Source organism: Mustela putorius, unplaced genomic scaffold (genome assembly GCF_011764305.1).
Source record: "Mustela putorius furo isolate JIRA1106 unplaced genomic scaffold, ASM1176430v1.1 tig00003853_pilon_pilon_pilon, whole genome shotgun sequence".
NCBI lineage: Eukaryota > Metazoa > Chordata > Mammalia > Carnivora > Mustelidae > Mustela > Mustela putorius.
Window position 1 is genome coordinate 71,240,180 of NW_025422005.1, and position 26,313 is coordinate 71,266,492.

Consider the following 26,313-nt stretch of genomic DNA (forward strand, 5'->3'; position numbering starts at 1 on the left):
ACTCAGGTGCCCCATCACAGGAAATTATTCCTCATTAAAATAACTATTTCTAAACTTAAAGTATAGAAATAAAAAGCATTGCTAAAAATGTTTTCTTAGTATTTAAAAAAGTTACAACAGTCATATATCCATTCTTTATAAAATATTTCAGAAAAGAGTGCAGAAGTACAGTGCTATTTGAGCTACTTGTTTTAATACTCAATTGTGAAAGTTTCTGTTTAATAATTAGCTTCACAGTCCCCCTAATCTCTGACCCCTCTACATCTCTCTACATCCTAGCCAAAAAAAAAAAAAAAAAAAAGTTGTGGGAGAAAAACAGAGAACCTTAAGAAAAAGTAACCAGACCAAAAGTTACATTGGAAACTAAAGGCTTCAATCTCATATAGACAACATAAACTCAATCTGAATAATATATCTAAGAACAGGTTTCAAAAGATCAGATATCCCTCCTACCTCTCACCTTCAGAAAGCTGCATCATCTGTTTTTATAGATAATCAGCAAATAAGACCCACAGAGATTAACTGACTTGCCCAACGTCACCCAGCTAATTAATAATGGAGGAGAAACCAGTACCTGTTTCCTGCATCTTTAATACAAAACCTCACTAACTCACTTACACCTTTCCGTAGTTTCCACATCAGGTCCAGGGTGAGTGATTTTTAAATCTTTTCTTATATAAAGAAATCATAGTTCAGACTTGGTGATATTTACCCTTGATGCTTTCAATCAGTGTCATAAATTCTGATAGCCCTAAAGCAGAAATACCTCAGAAATACTGACATTAGACTTAATTTTTGAATTTAAGCAATTACTTGTACCTCAGAATAATACCCTCAGTGATATGCTGTTTTTCGTTGTCATAGTCCACATGTATTCATGAAAATAAAGAAAGATAAGGTCTATTAAACTGGTTAATATTACAGATCTGATTACGTGTAATGCCAGAGTTTTTGTCTGTTTTAATGGGCTGCTTTTACCTTCTTATTTATTTATTTAACCTTCTTATTTAAAAGGAAAAGGGAATGAGAAATGTTATTAATAGGACCTCTCTTCATCCTCCATGCTATCCCAAAGTTCAGAGACAGACAAGCTTGTGCATCCTGAAGGGTGAGACGAGGGAGAGGAGAGAATAAGGGCAGGGAGTTAGTTTTAGGAGCAAAGTGGGGTTTTAAGATTCACTGTTGGAACTCTGTGCCATGAGAATGTCAAACCAGGCAGAAGTATTCCTTAAATGAATCAGTCTTTGGCTATCTTATCAGCTCTGGCTTTTCCTAGGAATGCCATTGTAAAGCAATCCTGATACAGAGGTGTAAGGCCCAAATAGCTCTGCCTCAGAACTTGAAACTGTGGAACGATCTAGCATGTTCTCAGTTGCTCACTGACAACACAGGTGAAAGTATGAATTATATGCTAAACAGTCATGGAATAAAAATTTAAAAACAGGAATGAGAAAATGTCTAAATTGGATTTCTTTTAACCTCACCTTGAATTCCTTCCCTGAAGACTTACTATAAATCTAATTAATTAAGGTAAATAAATTGATAAGGAGGTAGTAGAGAAAGAGTGAAATAATACCTGACAGCCTCTCTTCTCAATTTCCATAATACATTTTTGTATCAGGAGTGGCACCATCAGCCCTATATTTTCTTTCTCTACAACTTTTCGAATATCAACACCAAATATTACTGGTTCTCGATTTATATCCAGCCCATGAAGAGAATTCTCCCACTGTTCCAGAAGAGTCACTTTCACATAAATAAGACCTCGGGGCTCAAGTTTGACAGCCAACTGATGTGTCTTTGTCACTCTGAATAAAGTGGGGAGAACAACAGTTCCATGACAACACACTCGATTTTTTCTTGGAGTCGGTTCCCAACTGAACACTACTAATTTCAAATGCTGTGCATTTTCAATTTCTATGTTGAAAGTATGATCCATGTCTAAAAATGTTGTCCGACACGTGAGCAAAGCGGTTCTTGCTTTGTTTACTGAATCTACCTGAATTGCACAGAAGACATCTTTTGAATCTATCCGAGGTGGTTTTAAATCCTCAGCACCATAGAAATGCACACTCATGAGCCCAGATATGTACTGTGAACATTTAGGTTGGTCAGAAAAACTATAATGTCTGAAAGCATCAATGTCTATTTCACTCTTGCTACAACTGTTTGGAGTTATTTCTTTTCCCTTTCCAAATTTGTTTTCAGATCCATGTTTGATAGATTTAGTTATAAGTTCAGGTGAATCTCCATCACTGAGATAACCGCCTTTACAAGAATACTTAGAACTCATAAATGTTTTCTTCTGGTAGCTGTGCTGAGAAGATACGCTGGTATCCAAGTGGTACCGACTTATAACATTCCTCTTCGCAGCTGTGGTTGTGTTCCCAGAAGGGAGAATATCAGTATGATGAATTTCCTGACAGTTACATTTAGACAGAGAAGGGGTATTATCTGGACTGTTCGTGTGATTCAAAGTTCCTCTAACGCTCAGCTTTCGGCTAAGTTCTGGCAACCTTTTCATTTTCATAGAAAGTTTCCTCACAGTTCGTGGAGATTTTATTTTATCTGGGAAAGACCAGTTAATTGAGCTATTTTTTTTCACAGGGCTAGGGCTTAGAGAAGATGGTTCTGGCACTCCCAATTCAGTCTTATTTGTAGCAGCAAGGCTCCCAGGACCTTTAAAAAAAAAAAAAAAGAAATTATAAGGTGATATTTTCTGATTCCTGCCTTATAAATCATCGATTAAACAAACTCTCATATGGACAGATTTTTTTTTTTCTCTCGTTTCGTCTCATTGGGGAGATTTAGTTAGTTATATAAGCAAGTTTAAGTAAATCTCCATTACCACTTACAAACAGAGTATTAAGGATTTCCAGGGGTGCCTGGATGGCTCAGTTGGTTGAGTATGCAACTCTTGACCTCAGTGTTGTTAAGTTTGAGCCCCATATTGGATGTAGGGATTACTTAAAAATAAAATCTTAAATAAAAAGGGGGGGGTTCCAAATAGCTTACAGCAGAAAAAAAGCATCTCCATCTCCACCCGCTTTTCTATTCTAAAGGTTTGGAGGAAGGGTAACATAGATTCCTTTAAAATCTTTCCCACTGCAGTATAATTCAGGGATTATGTTATTTTATAACCATAAACAATGGGTATCAGAGGAAACTAGGAAAGCTTCCTATTTTGGCATATTAATACTTGTTTATTTTAACATATTTCCTATTTTAATGTTTATTTAGAAATCCTACTCTAATAAAAGAACACTTCTTTTTTTAAAAAAAAGATTTTTAAAAATTTATTTACTTGAGAGAGAGGGAGAACAAGTGAGTAGAAGCAGGGAGTGTGCATTTCTATGGTGCTGAGGATTTAAAACCACCTCGGATAGATTCCCTGCCAAGCAGGGAAGCCAGATGATGCAAAGCTGGCTGGATCCTGGATCCATCCAGGATCAGTCCTGGGATCATGACCTTAACAGTAGGAAGATGCCTAACTGATTGAGCCATCCAGGTTCCCCAAAAAAACATTTCTTCTATTTACAATCCTCTAAAAACTAAACTTTATCATGTAGCATGACTGGTTTTTAAAAAACTTTAAAAACCAAATAAAATTTATAATTTTGACAACTCAGAGCCCTTCTTCATTCTAATGTTCTAATAAAACATGCCACGGAAGATTACAAAAAATGAACTTTAGTGAATCAAGAATAACTGAATATTGAGGGGCGCCTGGCTGGCTCAGTCAGTTGGGTGTCCAACTCTTGATTTCGGTTCAGGTCATGATCTCAGGGTCATGAGACTGAGCTTCACCTGGAACTCCCTGCTCAGCACCATCTGCTTGCCCCTTTCCCTCCCCCACTTGTGCACGCTCTCTCTCTAATAAACAAAATCTTTAAAAAATAATACACTAAAAAAAGAATAACTGAATATTGAATGTCATAAAGCTAATTAATTAATTTTTAAAACTATAAAGACACTTCTTATATTATTTATATACAGTAACTCCCTAGAACTTCAAAAGCTAACTTAGGGTCTTTCCTTGTAATTTCAATATATTCAATGACAGTACAGAGACATAAAGAAGTTTTCTTATAATTCTCATTTTCATGAAGAGTAAAGGATTGAACTCTTTCTAAATTCTCTTCACAAAAATAGTTTTATTTTTTTCTGAATGTGAAAGTAAGTTTTTAAAAGATACAAAGAAATACAAATAAAGTGACTAGCCTAAACTGCACTACCAAGAGATTAGCCATTGAAAATACTGTGGTCAAAAATAATTGGTCAAAATAATATTAAAAGTTGTTTAATATTAAATTGCTAATATATATAATACTGACCATTTATTGAGCTAGAAAAAGTATGAAAAATTAATTTAAAACTTCATATGCAATGATCCTCATTTAATTCTTGAAATAGCCTTATGAGTTAAGATACCACTAGCATCCCATTCTGCAGATAAAGACTTCATACACAGGGCTGCCTGATATGTGTAAGATCCCAAAGCTGGTAAGTGGCAGAAACAGGAACGATTCAAATCTAAGCATAGGCTTTCAAAGTCTATATTCTTAAATACTATACTTTAGAGCCCTTCCATCCTTCTAAACATTTTTTCATCTATACATACACATTACATTTATTTTTAATGACCTTTTCTCAACTATTATTAAGAAGTTAAAATATTCCAGGGCGCCTGGGTGGCTCAGATGCTAAGCGTCTGCCTTCGGCTCAGGTCATAATCCTAGGGTCCTGGGATCAAGCCCCACATCAGGCTCCCAGCTTGGCGGGAAGCCTGCTTCTCCCTCTCCCACTTCCACTGCTTGTGTTCCTTCTCTCGCTATCTTTCTCCCTGTCAAATAAATAAATAAATAATCTTAAAAAAAAAAAAGAAAGAAGTTAAAATATTCTATTTAACCTCACATTCTCAATCCCCCAGTTTAATATATATATATATATATATATATATATATATATATATATATATATATATCAGGGCACCTGGATGGTTTAGTCTGTGAAGCATCTACCTGTGGCTGAGGTCATGATCTCAGAGTCCTGCTCAGCAAGGAGTCAGCTTCTCCCTCTCCCTCTGCTTCTCACCCTGCTTATACTGCATCTCTCGCTCTCAAATAAATATGTAAATTTTTAAAATGTATAGACTAATAAATTTTATTTTAAAATTTGAAACTGTTCCTGTTTAAGGCTTTAAACTAATAAAGTAAAATGAAACTATCTTCTAAAATCTAATGTAAGTTTAAACTGTTCCTTTAAAGAAACTATCTAGGGATGCCTAGTTCTCTGTCAGGAGAACCTGTGACTCTTGATCTCAGAGTTAGGTCTAGAGCTTTAAAGAAAGAAAGAAGAAAGAAAGAAACAAACAAACAAACAAACAAACTATTATTTAAACGATTTAAAATTTAAATCAATTTTTCACATTTCATCTAACTATTCCTTACAAAGATCTCCAATGACCCTCATATCAGAGACCACTTTATGTAATACATTTTACAATTAAGATGACCAAAAAAAGTATTAATTCATTTCAAAAATCAATAGATTAAATGACCTTTCTTTAAAGAATTAATATAATCTCCCTCCACCCCTCTTTATGTGTCCTAATGACAAAGAAGTGGTTTCTTTATAGAGAAAGGACTATTTTAAGTACGCCTGCTGGGCTTTTCTGTAAGCAACTAGTAAGAAATGGAGTGTTTGACAAACTAGACAAAGCATTCCCTTGTACTATAAATTGTAGTACAAGTCTACTGGTTTACTGGCCTAAAACATTCTATAGTAATTGGATTCCTGCTGTAGTCTATAATCTATTTTGTCATGGCTTAAAATGCTACCCAGTATATTAAATTGCTCTAGGTTTGTTTTACATTATTAAGGAGGTAATTTAACATTCTGACTTTTTCTACACATAGCGCATTAAATATTTCTTACTTAAGTCCTTAACTAATTATTAAAATGAACTGGGTAAATTAACAATTTCTGCTGTAGACAAGGCAATTTATTAAAATGCTCTGTTTCTGTAAAAGAGCTGAAATATTACCAAACTCAATAACTGCTGAAAATTAAACCAATATTACACTAATCAAATCACAGACTAGCTATAAAGGAAAAGTACAAAATGGAAATCCTTATAAATTCATGGGCCAGGCTAGAATCTAGTGAACCTGGCACATTCCTTCAGCACCTAAAACATTAACTGGCACACAGCAGAAACTGAGTGATGGCTGAATAAATGAATTTACTCAACCAACCAATTGTTAGTTGTCTGTAAGTTGGTAAATCTTTTAGGAACTATAATACAGGAATTACATGTAACAGTTAACAGCCATAAAAACCCAGTAGTACTACTAGTAATTAATCCTAATTAAGTAAAATAGAATATGATGAACATCACTCCATTAGTAGTAGAAACAATCTATTAACACCCAGCATGTAGATCTGGACACATCAACCCAATTAAATGCTACAAAACTGGCAAACAATAATGTTAATCTACATGTACAATACAAGATGAAAATACCAAGTGAAAATATCAAAAACCAAAATCAGCATGCTAATGATTGCAACTAGTTAAAGATGCATGTATACATGTAACTTGAGAGACAAAAAACAAATCATAATTGTGTTACGATGATTAAAAAGTTGTCATTCATTTTTTTTTCTTTCCTATTTCTTGACAATAAAATTATTTTAAAATTCAACCATTCTCCTTGCCTATTTCTCAACAGTTCTCTGTTAATACTGCTAAAGAAAACATTACCTTAGGTGACCTTTCTGATCAAATTTTAAAAAGATGACATGTAAATAAATTATCTAAATATGCCCTTCGGTGGGTGCCTGGATTGTTCAGTTGGTTAACTGTCCAGTTCTTCATTTTGGCTCAGGTCATGATCTCAGGGTCCTGGAATCGAGCCCCGTGTTGGACTCCTTGTTCGGTGGAAAGTCTGCTTGTTGCTTATCTTCCTCTCCCTCTGCCCCTTTCCTCCACCACCCCCCCACCAGAGCGTGAGCTCTCTCTCTAAAATAAATAAGTGAATATTTATAAATAAATAAATAGATATTTCTTTTGGTCATATTTAATAGTGCTTATATTTTAATAATATGTTAAAGAGAAGAATAATAGTGAGAAAGGAGACATAAATGACAATCCTACCATACTTTCAAGTTTGGGGGTTTTTTGTTTTTGTAATGTCTGTTGGTCTTCCCAGGTTCACAATTTGCCACAAACATAAAATAATAAAATTTACAGACAAGTAACTTAAATCAAAGTACGTATCACTTTACAGACACTGGCTTTCTAACTTCCCACTTATTCCTGTACCCTTTTGCCTTTTCTGACCATACCAATCCGCCACTCTCTGCCATACTCCTTTAAGCCTTCCCTACCACTCCACCCTAATCACAAACTGCCTTCCAAACTATGATATTATATCGCATTTATTTCTCTCTCCATCCAGATTACAAAAAAAACCAAAAAACAAAAAACCACAAACTCATGCTGAAAAGTCAATCTACAAATAGGAATGCACACACACAAAATTTTTTATTACCTTCAATCCCACCATGGTGGGGGGAGGGGGTAGTTACTTAATATTTCCAGTGTAACTTCTCAGTGTTTCTTTCAAAAAACTAATATCATATTAGTACATATTAGTAACAGTACATACTGTTTTTTAACTCACTTGTTCTCTTATCAATATAACATCCACTCCACCTCCTCATATCCCTGAGGAAAAGATTCAAATGCAAGTAGTTTATTTGTAAAGTACAGAACTACTAGCAAGAGGTGAAAAAATTCAGGGGAAAATCCAAGAATTATCAAGCCTGCTACTACTATGGTGCTTAACTTCAGAGAAAACTCTGGGAAACAATGTTGAATTATGGCACTCAAGGAGGGAGAGAGCTGAAGTAGCCCTACACCAACTCCTGTCAGTCACTGGTTCAGGGGCACTCCCAGGCTGCCCTGCAGAGAAATTCCCTAAACTCCCAGAGTCCTTAAGCAGAGAGCAGATACTGATGGCTGGAAGTAGGCGGTTTCCTTCTAAATAAGCAATAAAACACAAAGGATGTGGACGAGGTACTGCCAGCACCTGCTATACACCACATCTAGGAATATTCTGTATCACTTGGAATTTTTTTTTAGATTTTTTTTCTTATTTATCCAGTTGAGAGAGGGAGAGCATGAGTTGGGGGGAGGGACAAGCAGACTCAACGCTCCCTGCAGAGCTGGATTCAGGACTCAATCCCAGGACCCTGAGATCATGACCTGAGCCAAAGTCAGATACTTAACCAGTTGAGACACCCAGGTGTCCCTCATTTAAATTTTATAAATTAAAATGACTTGATATAAACCAGAACTGCTTTTTATCAAACATTTGGTATCTGCAACTAAATATGTTTTATGTTGTTTCCTGTGTAGTGTGTTTGGGACCAAATTTGAAAAGAAGCCTATCAAAAAATCAAGGCAATCAAAGAAGAATAAAACCATCAGGTTGAACTATATGAAATGCCATGTTTTGCAGGTCAGAAACTGTTGAATCTCAGCAATTTCATATAGTTCAACCTAATATGCATCAAACTTCAATTATTTCCTTTCTAGGTGCCATAACTATTGTTGCACCTATTTCCAAGGTCTTTACTTACATCTCACTTCTTTTGCTCTTCTTCCTTTCAGTTGTTCATGAGGAAATGTAGGCATGAAACAATAAAGTAATAACTACCAATGCATTGAACATACAACTTTTCAGCTGTAACCAGGCTAGGTGTAAATGAATGAAGCAAAATCAGATTTATATAAAGAATATATCTTTCTCAGGGGCACCTGGGTAGCTCAGTGGGTTAAAGCCTCTGCCTTCGGCTCAGGTCATGGTCCCAGGGTCCTGGGATCGAGTCCCGCATCGGGCTCTCTGTTCAGCGGGCAGCCTGCTTCCCCCTCTCTCTCTGCCTGCCTCTCTGCCTACTTGTGATCTCTGTCAAATAAATAAATAAAATCTTAAAAAAAAAAAAAAAAAGAAATTTAGGGGCACCTGGGTGGCTCAGTGGGTTAAAGCCTCCGCCTTCAGCTCGGGTCATGGTCCCGGGGTCTCAGGGTCCTGGGATCCAGCCCCACATCGGGGCTCTCTGCTCAGCACGGGGCCTGCTTCCCTTCCTCTCTCTCTGCCTGCCTCTCTGCCTACCTGTGATCTCTGTCTGTCAAATAAAAAAATAAAATCTTTAAAAAAAGAATATATCTTCCTCTCCCACTCCCTATGATTCCATTCTTTCACTGTCTCAACGGACAGACATCCTCTGAGTTGGTGTAGGACTCCCCCAGCATCTTCACCCCTTACAAAACCAAAGTCTGTGATAGTAATAATTAAACCACCATTTATATAAAAAGGTTTGTAAGTGTTGTTGAGTTCTATTTTTACGAAAATATACTCACACTGTAAGGAAAAGTACATGGCTATCATAGACATCTATATTCAGTTGTAACTACTGTCAAAGAACTGAAAAATGGAAAAAGAAAAGGAAAACATATCTTTACCTGCAAAAGGAGATTTCAACATGAGACTCTCCTCTACCATGATACCTTCTTGTGTCTTGTGTCCAACCCTTTGCTTGAATGGCTGCATGATCTCTGGGGAATGGATGGGATCTACAGGATTCGTTTCATTGGACTGTGTGCTTCTGAGTTCTGAAGAACACAGCAAGTCTTCAGTGTACTGCTCTGCTTTCATTAGGTCACTACCAGACAACACTCTCAAGCTAACAGTAGGAAACTTCAGAACAGGAGAGTCCGCTTCACCAAAACTCAAAGCATTTGATATACCAAAGTCATCATCCTCAGGAATGGGGTTGTACCATATTTCTCTCTCATCGTCTGCATCATTTTCCTCATTAAAGTCTAAAGAACAGTTTCGTGACGGTGAAGAATCTGTAGCATCACACACCATATATGTACAGTATTCTTCAGACGACTTGAAGAAAGGTCGTGAAAGCTGATGTTTGGGTGAGATGGATAAGTGACTTAAGTCTTGGCATTTCTTATTTTCTTCTTCCAAATTAAAAGGTCGCAGAGTGCTCTGATATAGCCAATTGCGTTTCTTTGACACAGTGATGCTATTAAGTGGCTTATGACTTCTGAATCCAATATTATCCTTCAGGTCTTCAAGTTCTCTTCTCTTCACTGAAGACCCATAAACATTTTCAAATAAATCTATTTCAAAGGGAAAAAAGATGGTAGAATGTAATGATGTAATGCCTAGCATACCATGAAAGACAGGTCACTTGAAATCAGTTATTAAAACAATATTTTTAAAAAGATAGAAAAGTAGTATTACATTTGGAGATTAAAACGAAACACGAAGAATTTTGGCTTTTTCACCTAAAAATAATTTCTATTATTTAGACTACTGGTATAAGTGACATAAGAACTCTGAGAAAAAGAATAAATTGTAAGACTGCCTTTATACGCATGATAGGGCTCACAAAGACTTACCCTAAGCAAAACATACTTTATAAAAAGCTTACATGGAATGTTTTGTACACAGTATGCCTTTAATTAATATTTTTAATAATTTCCAACTCACTACAAGGTCCAGAAATCTTTAGAAGACATAAGTAATATTTCTACTTTCTCATACAAAGATGAACTTTGAGTAAATCTTTAAAAATAAGTGTGGCTTACTTAATACTAAATGCTTTCCTGATTACTGAAATTTCAGCATAACATCTATTTCCCAATCATATAGTTATGCAGTAGCATTTTATGCAGGGTTTAAGCTCTAAATACCTAGGGCAAAATTAAAAATAAAAATCCCTTAAGAAGGCTTTAGTTTAGAACCAGATATCTTGTCTCACAGTAAATACAACCAGCTCTCATTACTGGCCAGGCACAAACTTAAGGAGCAAGAACATAAGAATGAACAAAATAGTTCCTACCCTTAAAAAATTCATAGTCCAATGAGGGTCATCAAATACTTGTTATGTGTTTGTGTTAATATAATGAAATAAGGCTCTAAAAATGTATACATAACATTAATTCCATATAAAGAGGAACATATCCAAAGAACTGCATAAAGCAGGCTTCAATGACGCTCAATAAGTTAAATATACACCATAATACCAATTCATTAAACACAGAAAAACAGACAAAACCACCTTTCTAAAAATTTAAGGTCATGCTAGGTTTATAAATGATGGAATTATAGTTTATCTACTTTAAGTATGCATATGATTGATTCATATTAGTATTATAGCAAATACAATATAATACCCTAATAACAGAGTAGTAAAGGAGTAGTATGAGGAGCTTAATAACAACCAAAAAATTAGGTTCATACATCATCAAGGCTTTCAGTAACCTCCGTCTACTGAACAAAAATCCCTTAAAAAATGTAACCTGTACCCCTGGGGATAAAAATATATGTTTATAAAAAATAAAAAATTTAAAAAAAAAAAATATATATATATATAAAAAAATGTAAACTTGTCTTTTTTTATTCTAATTTTTATCCAACCAAGCAATTAATTTTAAAAAATTATATATATAAATATTTTTAAAAACCCTCCAACACAAACTGCATTTCAAGTTCAACTAGTTCCAGAGGCAGGAACAGACCAGGACTCAAAAGGCAAGGAAGCGCCCATGAATGCCTATTATGCATTTATTTCCTGAGTGCCTACTGTATATCAGTGCTGAGAGATAAAACAGGAAGCCCTTAACCTCATTTAAGCCTCCACAAAAATGCTAAGATTATTTCCACAAGCCAGAAAAAATGAAGAATGTGGTCAAGGTACTAGCTGTAGTATTCAAATTTAAGCCAGTCTAACCCTAAAATCAATGTTCTCCTACACCTGTCTCTCCTATACCATGCTACCCACCAGAAAGTAGTGAACAGGCAGTCCTTTCTGAATATGGTAATAATATCAACCCAGTTAGTAAGAATTAAGTGAGATAATGTTGGAAATATTTTGAAAACTATATAGTACTACTCAAAAAAATCAAGTAACTTGTTAAGACCACCTAGTTCATAAATGGGAAAGGCAGCACTCAAAATAAACTCTTCTGACTCCAAAGTTTGTAGCAGTATGCCTGGTCCAGGACTAAGAGAAACACACATCTCTACCTCCAAGATTTATCATGCAAACATGTAACAGATATTCAATACCTATCTTGAATTGATTTAGTTTAATTAATGAAAAACATGAAGATTCAAGAGTCTTTCTTGGTTCTGCTTCCTTTAAAGTAAAGAAATTAAAAACTGAAAATCAACACATACTCAGGAATCACTGGGGCCTCTGGATTTTTAGTGGCCACGTCTCCGTCCAAGTGTACTAAAAGCTAAATCTATTGCACATTTAAGTCCAAATGCCATATTATTTATTAGCACATCAGACATTCACAAGGTATTACTTGTAATCTTTATACAATTGTAAATTTGAAGCCAAAAGTACAAAATTATACAACTCACAATGGCTAGGAGTCACATCTTATCTTTTTCTCAGCTGTCTCTCAAAAGATCCAACATTTTATACAGTTAAATTATTTTTAGTCCTAGAGAGTTTTTTGACATACATTTTAAATGAAACAGACATGTTTCTACTTGTACTGCATTCCAAGGAGCTGCAATGACAAAAACAAAGCTACTGGCATCCCATACTTACGCAAATTGACCCATCTATTGACGTGAGTACTTAAAAGTATAATATTAAAAGGAATAATTACACAAGATACAATGCAACTACTTTTCATGAAACTACAAACTACAAAAACTTGAAACCAAACAATCTGATTGCTACTGCTTGAATAATTCAAAATAGTACATGATGCTGAAGTTGAAATTTAGAGATAAACAGGTACATGATTGTGATTTCTGGATAAAGGCCAAATTTATTCATTTATTAAAATTGAATAAGCAAAGCCTACAGGGCACTAATTTTACTTGAGCAATTATTTATAGAGAATTTAAAACATTTCATTTTTATCTCCCTTAACCAAAGGGATGAATATGACTGTTAATGACACAGAAGTGAAAAACCATTTGCAATCTTCTATTTACTTCCTTTGATGCTAAAATTAATGTTAAACCCTACAGGCATAAGTGTGAATTACCTTTAGCTTCCATTAGCTTTACTTACAGCTCTATTCATACATAAACACCACACTGAAAGAAGATAAAGGTAAAAAAAGATACCAAAATAAGTATGCAAGTTGCAAGGCAAAAAAGTCTTTATTCCCTTACAATTATACCTGTTGTGGTATAATTAATTAAATGATTAATTAAAGTCATTTTACTTTGAAAATATGTAAGAGAATGCAGAAGCGGTAATTAAGTTTTTCACTTAGAAAAATATTCTACATAGTCATGAACTACTCAAGCCAATTTGGGTTCTTAACTATCTCATAATAAATTTAAATGAGTTACTATTACTAAACATTTATTTAGTGTCCTAGCTCAAAATATCAGCAACCTTTCTGAGAAATTATGCATTTTCACCCTTAGTGAAAATATACCTATATACAGACATCTTTTCATCATTTAAAAAAGACCTACTGCAGAAACAAACTCTGTTGCTTTTGCTTACTTCTCTTTAAAAAATCCTAAAAAAAAAAAATCCTAAATAAAATACTGTATTAGAGTTTAAATAAATACAAACAGCCCTGCGTAGAGTCAAACCTGGCAGCCCAGAAGAAATGACTAGAATAAACTTAAACCTTACGTTTATGCATATACATATATAAACACAAATATGTGTGTGTGTGTGTGTGTGTGTGTCTTTCTCTTTTCGAGATAAATCTAAAGAGGGAAATGGGTAGAAGGGAGAAAAAAAGAAACTTATTTTTCTATCTTTTATGTTTCCTCCCTTGTGACTAGCAACAAAGCCCTTAAGAAAAAAGCTGTGTGCTAGCTTTGGGGACAGTAGAGAAAAAAAACCCTGAGACTGTTTTCAGTTCCATAAAAGTAAGGGGGAGGAGCAAGATAAAGATCCACAAAAGAAAAGATGAGCAGAATAAATAATGCCCCTAAAGGGGTATGTTCTAGCCCAATTCCCAGTGTTCTTCAAGGCGGTACTCCCCAACTTCTGATCATTTCCCTCTCCATCCAGAATCCTAATGATCTGGGCAAGGTAGTACTCTCACAAAGCCTGCTTGCCTTTCTCTTGATAACGGCCAACTAAGTACCAAACATGGTGCCAAATGGATTATCTTTTTTCATCCTCACAGCAATCTGAGTACTAAGGCTATGCCATGTTGAGTAACCTGTTCAAGGTCACAAGCCTGATAAGGTAATTGGTGGGGTCTGATCAGAAACCCAGAGGTCCTATTCTGATAACCAGTATAGTATATGGCCTTCTCTCTGGCAGATTCCAAAATCTCACATTTACTGGTAGAAGATGAGACCAATATAGAGGGAACTGCTTAAACTTGTCACATGTAAGCAGTAAGTATACATGTATACATAACTAAACCAAAGCAGAAAGAGCTCAACTGCTTTGTTCTAATAGGGGTCAGGTATCAGAATAAAGTAGAATGCTTTTTCAAAATTTTAACAACTGTATCAAGATAGGTGATAGGGGGCATTGGGAACTCTAGAACCTAACTACTCAAAATATGTACCAAACAGTAGCATCAACACTAGGAGTATGTTAAAATGCAGAATCTCAGGTCCCACCTCAGGTCTATAAATCTGCATTTTAACAAGATTTTCAGGAAATTCATATGCATATTACGTTTAAAAAGCACTGCTCCATAACCACTCTTTGAGTGGCAATGGTCTAGAAAACAGCCTTAGCAATTCTCAAAAAATAAACTCCACTTAGAAATGTAGGACTTTCAAATCAACACACTATTTTCTGCTGCCTTTGTAATTCTCAGAGTTTTCCTGCCACCAGCAACTCCAATGTTCTATGGCACTCTTTCAAAAAAAAAAAAAAAAAAAGGCAATTAGACTTGCTCCTAGGGCCACAATGGCAGAATTTCTCAGAGGGGTAAATTTAACGCTAGAAGGCAGCGGTGCCTGAATGGTTCAGTCAGTTAAGCATCTGCCTTTGGCTCAGGTCATGATCCCAGGGTCCTGGGATGAAGCCCCACATGGGGCTCCCTGCTCAGCTGGGAGCCTGCTTCTCACTCTCCCTCTCCCTCTGCACCCCCCCTGCTTGTAAGCACCCTCACACTCTCTCTCAAATGAATAAAATCTTTTCAAAAAAATAAACAAAACAAATAAAAATAAAACTAGAAGACAGTCAAAAATTATATGCATATTGCCACTAATCGTGAAGAGGGCTCATGCATAAAAGAATTTGTTGAAAAAAATCCATAAAGATCATGTAGCTCAAAAAGATAAGAAACCAGAGCTACAAATACTTGAGAAAAAAGAAGAAATAGATGGGACTCCACATTTTAAATGTCAACTTCCCTTTAAGGTTTATTACATGAGATTAAACCAGTTAATTATACTATTTTAAGAGAACTGCCTAAAATTTTTTTAGACAAAATTTCCTTTCACAGAGAGTGTAGTAGCAAAAGTAGAGTCAAAATAGGCTAATTTTAGGGGCTTCTGGGTGGCTCAGATGATTAAGCCTCTGCCTCCGGCTCAGGTCATGATCTTGGGGTCCTGGGATCAAGTCCCACATCTGGCTCCCTGCTCATCAGAAACCCTACTTCTGCTTCTCCCTCTGCCCCTCCTCCTGCTCATGCTCTATATCTGTCTCAAATGAATAAATAAAACCTTTTTTAAAAAGGCTACTTTTAAAGCAGTAAAAGGCTGAAATAGTTTAACCTAGTGTTTTTGAATTTATTTCTGAGTACTATATGCTAATTAAATTTATTTATAAAGACTTTTAATGAACTATAGTTGGCAAATTAAAATTCCTTTGTAATCTTAAGGCTTGCAGAAACTTGACAATATTTATCATGTGTAATGACTTTAGATTTCTTAAATAATCATCTCAATTAAGAACAAATTGGCCAATCTGTGAATACTACATACCCAATGCACCAAGTCACTGGCACTGTTATACTCCCTAAAGTTTTAGAGGTTCTTAGGAGGAGCCAGATCAAAACAGAAAATCATTTTGGCTTCCATTTGTTATAGAGTCTCAAAAATTTCCCAAATACCTAAATATTAGGTAGATTAGGTATCTCTGTCCCATTATACGTTCCTATATTATAAATTCTGTAACTTTTTTTAAAGCAAAATATCCTCACAAAGAATACTGCATAGAAATGTAGGATATTAACCTTTTAGCCTAACATCTTTATACAATCTAAAATGTACTGCTTCATTTGGACTGCCCAATTAAATTTTAGAAAATATGACTGTAAAGTAGAATCCGGAAAAGATATTTAAAAAACAAAACAAAACCAGAATCCATGTAACATCAATCTGAAGTTATTTAAGGTAAAGGTTTAAAATAGATGTATTGATTTAAAAATTGTCTTAAAATCTACGTGAACTCCTTCATCTTTGCAACTTTGAGGCAGTTACATTTCTGAACCTTATTGAAATTCCATTCATGTCCTCAATCCAAGCAACGTGATAAAATTTGTTGGGTCAGACCTCTAAAGAACTTTAGCATCTGTCTGACCTTAAATAAATACAGGTTTTGGAGTCATAAAGACGTTAAGTCTGAATCTATGTAATTGTTTGAATCCATACCCTAGTATATACAAACCATATACTAGTTTGTGTGACCTTGGGCAAACTACTTAACCTGTTTCTTTTATTGTTGTTAAATGACAAATGTCATACCTGGGTGGAGGGAGGGGTCATATGAGAACCGCATAAAGTACCCAGAATGGTTTTAATAAGTTAAACTAACCTTCATGAAAAATAGTTAAAAAACAAAATTAGCTCTCCAAATCTATACTAGATATGTAAGCATTACACAAATTATTTTTATCTTTCCTAAAGATTTGAAAGGAAGCAACATTTGATTAAATAACATTAAATAATAACATCTGAGAAAGTTGTTTAAACCAGAAATTATCTGGGGCACCTGGGTGGCTCAGTGGGTTAAAGCCTCAGCCTTCGGTTCATGTCGCATGGTCCCAGGGTCCTGGGATCCAGCCCCGCATGGGGCTGTCGGCTTAGCAAGGAGCCTGCTTCCCCCTTTCCCTCTCTGCCTGCCTCTCTGCCTACTTGTGATCTCTCTCTGTCAAATAAATAAATAAAAATCTTTAAAAAATAAAATAAAATAAACCAGAAATTATCCAAGCTTTTGCTTAGATTCCTTGTAAAATATCTAAAATAATACCACATAGGGATTCTAATGTTTCATTTTAACTTCTTTTAAAGTTACTTCCATTTAATTAGTTTCTCAATTAAAAAAATTCAATGAATTCATTGTTAAGCATTACTACATTTATTAATTTATTACTTTTAAAGTCCTTGAATATTTATTTATAACTTAAGGCCTTAAAAGCCATCAGACTTTGCATGTTTAACCTTTGCAACAAAAGAGTATAAAATATTTGTTTTATGCAGATTTTTGCTATGGCTGAAATTTAACAAGCTTACAAAGAGTTAACTGAACCAAATCATGGGAAGTAAAGATACAGTGGCAATAAAATATGATTACAAATTCTTTTAAACCTGCAAATGCATGATTTTAATATAAATTTAGCATAAAGTACATCTCTCTTTACAAAAAAATTTTCATCCTGTTATCCTTTTATTCAAGTGAAATGGAATAAATTTGAGGAAAAAAATTGACAGGTATGGATTAGAGATTTATTGATTCAAAAAAAATTCCAAATTTGTATAAGCTTTAAATGAATCATTTGATTTGTCTTCACTGTGTGATAAGAAGTTTTGTGAACTTTGTTTCTCCCCACTGTTTTGTATTTAGTGGTTAAACAAAGTTAATGTGTATAAACCCAGCCCTGGAGAATCTGTAATTCTTACCAGAGAAAATGACAAGTACTCTGAATACTTTTTACATTTCACCATCCAGTATTTTTTAGAGAATTAATGACATGTACGTCTTTATGTTCACTAAAAAGTCTTTGTATTTAAGATTGTACTTCAAAGGATCACGTTGTTTTGGACTCAGTTTGAAGGTATTATACTTCTTTCAGGAAAGAATTTTTACTACTTACAGCATAATTAAAAGATTTCTAAAACTGGCACTCTAAACCTTCAGCGAAAATTAAAAATCATGTACATACAAAGCTGGGAGCAAAATCCTATTTTATAAGGGCAAATATAGTTAAGTTTACAAATGACTGTAAAAAAGTCTACACTTCCTTAGAACCACAGGTGACATCTTTTTTTGATTAAAATACTTGATTTTCCACAATAAAAAGATTACTCACTTTGTTAGTTTTTTTGTGGGAGGGAGGAAGGAGGAAAGGTGGAGAGAAGTATGTGAAATCCTACTTGACTAAAAAGAAATTTTAGTTGGTAGTTTTTGTTTGTTGGTTTGGTTTAGTTTGGGGTTGGGTTGTGTGTGTCTGTGCTGTGCGCACGCCGGCCTGGGGGGCGGGGGGGGGGGGAGGATGCGTAATGAGTAAAATGACAGTTTATGAAGCCCATAAAGTCTACCTTGGATCAAGTTCAAATTCACAAACTCCACAAAGTCTACGGATTTGCCTAGAGCCACAAAGAATAAAAATCAAGGCAGCATCGTCGACTCTATACTAAAAGCATGTGGTGAACTTAACCTTTACTCACTGTCCCGCTGGTTCTTCGGGAAGAAAAATCAAAAATCCCAAGGTCCTCCTCATGCCACTGTCTTAAAAACAAAACAAAACAAAAAAACGGAAAGGAAAGAAGGAAGAAAAGAAGGGAGGGAAGGAGGGAGGAAAGAAGGAAAGAAAAAAGAAAAAGGCCAAACAAGTGAACGCATTATACTAAGTAACCCGGGGCACTCAGCTGCCACTTACGTGACACTCACTTTGGCACCGGCACGTACCTGTCTGCAAAAACATACCTTATTCTTCGCTCTTAAAACAGAAGCCCAGGTAGTAAAGATTAAGACGCAAAGTGTTAGCATTCTGATTGCAAAACAACCTACCTGTTAACGTAATTCTTTGGTCTGGAGGCACAGAGAGGACTTGGCTCTCATGCATTTTCAAAGGGCCCAGATTTGGAGAGGTTGCCTGCGCTCCCGTGACTTTGGGGGGTGCCCCCCGGGAGCGACCCTTCATTCCCAAGGACAGCAGACGTCCTTTGTACATCCACTTCTGCAGCTTCTTGACTGTCACCGCGGGAGGCTTGAGAAAGGGGAGCCCCTCCTGGCCATTTTCTTTGCCGCTGCGTAGCACAGCGGACCCCGCAGGTTCCCTGAAAGGGCTTCCTGAGGAGCGGCCGGGGTCCCTGGAGCGGGAAGTCAGGAGGCCGGAGGGCGCGGCGGCCGGGACGCTGCCTCCGCTCCAGCCGTCCATCCCGCCTCCACGTGGCGGGGGCTCGTCCAGGTCTCCGCGCGCGCCGCACCTGATCCAGCTGTCGCTCGGCCACCGCTGGAAGGGAAGAGGCTTGGCACCCACCCCGAGGCTCTCGAGGCTTCTGCTGCAGGACAGCCGCATCCGAGGAGTCCGCAGGCGGCCTTTCCCCGACTCCCTCGGAGGCGACCGGGGCGGGGACACCTGCTGCCAAGGGCGGCCACCGCCTCCCCGCTGCCAGTCTTGGGGGCAGGCTCGGCGGTCCGCAGCGCCGCAGGGGGAAGGCGGCTGGCCCAGCGCCCGGGCTCCCACAAGGCAGCCGCGATCCGCCCAACCCCTGTCGCCCCGCCGCGCGCCCGAGTCAGGGGGCAGGTCGTGCATGGCCTGGATCAGCAGATAATAGGCCTCTCGCAACTGGGTCTGCAGCCTGCCTGTCTCCTGGCGGCCGCCCTCCGCCCCCGGGGAGGAGCCCGCCGCCGGGGGAGGCGGGGGCCACCGCTCCGCCTCCGCCCCCTTAGGCTTGGGCGCCGAGTGGGAGCCGCCGGGCAGGTTCTCGTAGTAGTCGGCGTCGTCCTCCCGGTCGTCCTCCTCCTCTCCGCTGCCTTCGGAGCCCGGCGGGGCGTGCAGACAGGCGCGAGGAAGCCCGCCACCCGAGGAGAAGGCCTCCTTCCCGCCGCGCTGACGAGGCCCGAGCGCTCCCCACTGCTCCGGGCGCCCTCCGGGGACCCGCGCCTCGGGAGCCCACGCGTGCGGCGACGGCGACGGCTGCTCCAGGCTCGGCCGGGCTGCGCGGGCGTGCTTGCCTGGGCGGGCGTCCGGAGCACGGCCGGCGTCTCCCTCGGCAACCGCGGAGGCCGCCACGGTAGCTGCAGCGGCCGCCCGGAGCCCGAGCCCCCCGGCGGCGCGGGGGCTCCGCCTCCCCCGGAGCCTGGACAGCGTCCTTCTCAGGGGGTCCGCCATCCCTTCCGCCTCAACACCCAGGCTCGCCCCCGCTGCGGGAAGAGGACGGAACCCAGTTCGGGGAAAATCTGTGCTCGCGGAGGCGGCGGCGACGGCGGCGGCTCCCCATGACCGGCGCTGGCCCTCGCGGGCTCCTCACATACTTGGCATAACTCTGCCGCGGGAAGGGGTGGGGGAGGGCGGCGGCGCCGCAGAGCGCATGCCCCGGAGCCTCGGGCCGCGACGGGGCGCGCAGTCTGCGAGCCGCGGAGCTGCGCTCCCTGGGGTGGGCGCGGGGCGAGGCGGAGGGCGGGAGGCGAGGAGGGCCAGAGTGACCTAACGGAGACCCGGGGACCCGAGAGGGAGCGCCCAGAGGGTGGGGAGGAATGGGGCGGCGCGGGGGATAGGTAGACAGTGAAAGTTGAGGCAGAAAAAAGAATGAGCGGGAAGGCGGCAAAGTTTTGGAGAAAGGGAAAGTGCCCTCCTGGCTGCCACCCCGTCACCTTCACCCCCTGCCTATTGCCACCATTGCATGAGGCGTGTCTAAGGTAACAAGTCCCAGCTTGAGAGAAAACAAAAATCGTTTTGACGGACACAGTGTGAGTACAGGTGTATCTCATTGAGTGCAATGTGTTCTACAAACATTCCTAATCATTTTAACGACACGGAGAGCCAGCTATTTAAAGAAAATTTGCAGAGATTTCTTTTCAGTGAGGAAGAATCCTTTTGCCCCCAAAACCACCACTTTGTCCCCGTCTTTCTTTCTTTAATGAATGCATACTACCACAAAATTCTGATTATCAACCAAAACTTGTAAAATGGAGACGCAGAATAGTGCCCTGACTTTCAGCCCTCTAACACTTCATTTTAATGAAAACTTGGTTGAGAAAAAATTGGGCAAAATTGGGAAACAGTGTTAGTTGGAAATACCAACTCTCTTAAAAACATTAAATCCTGTATTCTGTGTAACAGTTGCACAGTACCTTGAGTTGCCACAGGTGAATGGACCTATCCCTGATTGGTAAGAATCATCACTGCTGTCATCTCTGATTTCAGTTACTTTTTTTTTTTTTAAGATTTTATTTATTTATTAGGGCAAGTTGGGGAGGGGGCAGGAGAGGGAGAAGCTGATTTCCCTCTGAGCCCAAGCCCCATGCACCACAGGACTCCATCCCAGGACCCTGAGATCCTGACCTGAGCCCAGGTCAGACACTTCACTGACTGAGCCACCCAGATGCCCCCAATTACTTTTTTTTTTAATGTTTACATATTAGAAAAGGGCCTTTGTCTGATTAGCTCATGAATGTACTCCTCTAACTCCCAGCACAATACTCGCACATGATAAGAATTAAAGAAATACTTGTTGAATAAATGAATGCTTACATAACTAAATAAAAGAATTTAGTCTTGGGGCATCTGGCTGGCCCCATCACTAGGGCATGCAATTCGACCTCAGGGTGGTAGGTTGGAGCCCCACAGGCCCCATCTTGGACAGAAGTAACTTGGGGAAAAAAAAAAAAAGAATTTGGTCCTAAGTTATCCAATTTCCAAATATATTTATGTAAGTTTCATTTTCCCCCACCAGTTAAAGACCGATCTCTAAATGTGCTTTGGCATATACCACTTTCTTTAGTATCTAGTCCCTACCTCCTTGAATAATTTTACCTGCGTCTTGCATCTCCATTCACAAAAATGTTACCCATCCTTTAAGACGCCTTCTCTCAGAAGTCATCTCTGATATTTCAGAGGACATGATCTCTCATTCTTCCAAACTCCAGGAGTACTTTATTCATAGCCATTCATAGTGTATTTATTGGTTTTTGTTTTCTACAAAGTATGCCTTATCTCTCCTGCCAGAAAATTCATAAAATCCTTATGAGCAGAGACTATTTGTAATTGACTTCTGTATTCTCCACAGAGCATAAGTATAGCATCTTTTATGATAAATAAATATTTTTGAATTAATGTCAGTTTTAATTTAGAGGAAACGAACAGCTTTATTTCCAGTCTATTGCCTAACTCTCCACTAGACCATATTATATTAGTGTTGTTTTAAAATTCTCTTAGAGGGCGCCTGGGTGGCTCAGTGGGTTAAGCCTCTGCCTTCCGGTCAGGTCATGATCTCAGGGTCCTGGGATTGAGTCCTGCCTCAGTCTCTCTGCTCGGTGGGGAGCCTGCTCCTCTTTCTCTCTGCCTGCCTCTTTGCCTACTTGTGATTTCTCTCAGTCAAATAAATAAATAAATAAATAAAATATTTTTTTAAGTTTTTTTTTATTTGTTTACTTGACAGAGATCACAGTAGACAGAGAGGCAGGCAGAGAGAGAGAGAGGGAAGCAGGCTCCCTGCTGAACAGAAAGCCCGACGCAGGACTCGATCCCAGGACCCTGAGTTCATGACCCGAGCCGAAGGCAGCGACTTAACCCACAGAGTCACCCAGGTGCCCAATAAATAAAATATTTTTAAAAGTAAATAAAATTCTCATAGTTATGAATAAGAAATACTTTTGTTTGTTAAATAATCTTAATCCTCATACTGTGAAATGTTAAACTATAATTTGCATGCATTACTATTTATAGTCCTACAGTATTTTTATTCCATGGAGCAAAGGCTATTTAATGAATAATCAAGGCATACAATTATGTCCCAGGGAAATATTCCCACAGGAAATGACTGACAGTAAATCTGCCAATAATGGTGTCTGTAAACACAATTCGATCTCTATCTCAGAAATTATTTCATTCCAACTCTTGTAAGTTAACAGTTATGAAGTATACCATAAATTGCATATATGTGTAAAAATGAACACAAAAATATAACCTTGAAGGAGGTCTAGGTTGAACTTCTTTAATTCAGCTTGTCAACTTGTCAACTTGTTGATTTCAGGAGTTATAAATACATTGGCCCATATCAAATACTACACATTGTTCTACACATTACGACTAAGTCTGAACACAACTGAACTTAATGCCACTTAGAAGCAGAAAATGTTCTATCACATAAATTCACAATTTTTAAAGGGTCACAACAGAAGTTAATAAGGCAGTTAAGGCTATATGATACTGCAAATCCCAGTGTATGTGTATTGCACTTCAATAAAAAGTTTATAAAAATGTAACTACAAAGACAGTACCCACAGAATTTACATTACATATACAATTAAGATGGTGACAAGATATGAACATAAGTTAAACTTCATGAAATCCTTTTTGTGTTTTAACCCATTCTCTCAGTAATCTCAATTTTCATATATTTCTAGTCAACAGATTCCTACAAAAATTAAGGGGTGGAGATACATTTTCCAGTGTTTGTACTTGTTTCTCACTGACTTGGGAATCATGTTGATGCCCTGTGAATTAACAACTGTGTCGGCACAGTCACAAAAGATGAAACAACTATGGGATAATAGGACTCCAGTAAGGCAGGGAGCCAAACTAGGGATGGGGTAGTACTGACTCAGTCTGGGGGAAGAAGTGGGAAGCAGGGCAGGTTGAGACAGAGGGCTAAGTTTAACAGTAATATAAAGCAAATGTCTAGGTATGTTATGGTTATTTTCTAAGCAATTTAGAGTGCACTTCTGTCTCACTGCTGTTCAGTCTTCCATTGGAGTCTTAGTGGAACCAAGGACAAATTTAACTCCAGCATTTGCCCAGTTCTCTCTCTCTCTCTCTCTTTCTTTCTCAGCTGGCTTCTAGGGATCCTCTGGTAAAGAGCTGCCTGGTCTGCCATGATGCCAAGCCATCAATATTGAGTAAAAGTGTTCTAGCCCAAAACTGACCACACTGCCACTGCCCTGAAAATCAAAGATGGCATGTCCTCAATATAACATTTTTTTGTCAATTTTTTCCATAATTAATATTTGGCAATTAGTCATGTCCCTTACCTCATCCCCTACCTTGAACCAAAGCAATAAAAAGGCGGCTTTTGCCTAATGTTTTAGAAATATATAATGTTTTAGAATATTCACTATTTTACACTTTTTTTTCAAAGATTTTATTTATTTGACAGAGATGTCAAGAGAGGGAATATAAGCAGGGGGAATGGAAGAGGGAGAAGCAGGCTTCCCACTGAACAGGGAGCCTGATGTGGGGCTCCATCCCAGGACCCTGGGATCATGGCCTGAAGCCAAAGGCAGATGCTTAACAACTGAGCCACCCAGGTGTCCCTATTTCACATTTTCTTATCATATATTTAGGATGTGTAGAGTAAGTTTCTCAAAGTTACCATAATAAGTGAAAGGGAATTCAAACCTCATCTATCTGATTCCAAAACCACTATAGTCTACAGCCCTGGGACATTTCCCTATAGAGAAAAATAGAATATCCATTCACTATAATAGTCACCTGCACTGACCTAAAACTTGGTCTTCATAAATTATTTGGTCACCTTTCAGAAGAGTTTAATATTTCTGAGCTTTTGTGAATCGGGCAGATCATTAGAAAGATACTTGTTGAAGATTTGAATGCTTTTCTGTGTAGTTCTCTTCAAAGGTGTTAGGATGAAATCCTGTAATATATTCTCATTTAACTGCAAGTATTAAGCCACAATGTGCAATTCCATCCTAGAAACTCTGTCTAATTTTAAAAGTTGGACAAACTACAACATTTTAAAGGTAAAATATATGCATCCTTATCCAGGCACTCTCAGATGAGCCTCTTTTATTTTTTATTTTTATTTATTTTTTTAAGATTTTTATTTATTTGCCAGAGAGAGAGAGTACAAGTAGGTAGTGAGGCAGGCGGTGGGGGGATGGGGGGTAGCAGGCTCCCTGCTGAGCAGAGAGCCTGATGCGGGGCTGGATCCCAGGACCCCGAGATCATGACCTGAGCCTAAGGCAGAGGCTTAACCCACTGAGCCACTCAGACGCCCCAGATGAGCCTCTTTTAGAAGTGAACTAAGGGGATAGCCTGTCCCTCCTAAGTGATTTGTATCTCAGGGTAACTCACAGTTGATGGAGGGAAGTAGTTGTTTCAAAGCTGTTATTCTAATAAAAAGAACCAGTGCCATATTTTTTTGTTCTGATGAAATACTGGATCTAATGATGGAGCTCGACAAAAATCACAAGTGGCTACTCACATTACCAAGAGGGAGGCACAGCCTGACATTATATGGCCTCTGGTTGAGTACCAACCACCATCTGTGGGGTATTCTTACCATAAATTAACCTGAGTTTGATCAACCTCAAGGTCTGATTACCAGTTTTCAGGAACTGCAGAGAACAGAGGAGTGTGCTAGCACCAGGGGGCTGCAATTATAAAATCCAGGCTATGGGAAAGTACAGGCCAGGATTCAGTTTCTTCAACCTATTAACCAACTGCACGATATGGACTTTTTTTCTTTTAAGTAGGAATCTAACTTTCCAAATGGATCTTGGCAACTATTTAAAGCAACATAATTTTGAGGGCGGCCAGACGGTTTACACTGCGGGGATTGCACGAGAATATTGAAATCTAGGTCTAGACCGTAATTCTTTTTTTTTTTTTTTTAAAGATTTTATTTGTTTATTTGACAGACAGAGATCACAAGTAGACAGAGAGGCAGGCAGAGAGAGAGAGAGGAGGAAGCAGGCTCCCTGTTGAGCAGAGAGCCCGATGCGGGACTCGATCCCAGGACCCTGGGATCATGACCTGAGCTGAAGGCAGCGGCTTAACCCACTGAGCCACCCAGGCGCCCCTAGACCGTAATTCTAATCCAAATCTGATGTAGTGTAATAGAAAGTATTTGAAATCAGACAGAACTAGTTCCCCTCCTAATCCTGATCAGTCACATGCCCCAAACCCACAGATCTTGGTGAGGGAGCTCTTGCTCAGCTTTGCCAAGTCCAGATCATTATTCCTCCTTCTTCCTGAAAATCCACTTCTCTCTTGAAATAGACAGCATTCAACTATATCACCTGCCACCTCTGATTTTCGCTGTCATCTGCCAACCTCTCCTTTGTTCATTCTAGCATCTGCCCCGCGATCTCTCTGCCATTTTTCCTGTCATTATTATTTGGGATTTT

General features: G+C 38.6%; 1 protein-coding gene across 2 annotated transcripts in view; it reads right to left on the bottom strand.

Annotated features, from left to right (window-relative positions):
• SYDE2 (synapse defective Rho GTPase homolog 2) overlaps window positions 1-20,491 on the bottom strand; it is a 48,199-nt gene extending 27,708 nt beyond the window's left edge. For both annotated transcript variants that reach the window (XM_004752677.3, XM_045064799.1), the window contains exons 1-3: window positions 19,009-20,491; window positions 9,533-10,204; window positions 1,577-2,679 (exon numbers count right to left, since the gene is read on the bottom strand). In XM_004752677.3, coding sequence (XP_004752734.2) covers window positions 1,577-2,679; window positions 9,533-10,204; window positions 19,009-20,335 — 3,102 coding nt within the window. In that variant the 5' untranslated portion in view covers window positions 20,336-20,491. The remainder of the gene's footprint in view (window positions 1-1,576; window positions 2,680-9,532; window positions 10,205-19,008) is intronic.
• Between the last annotated feature and the right edge of the window lie 5,822 nt (window positions 20,492-26,313).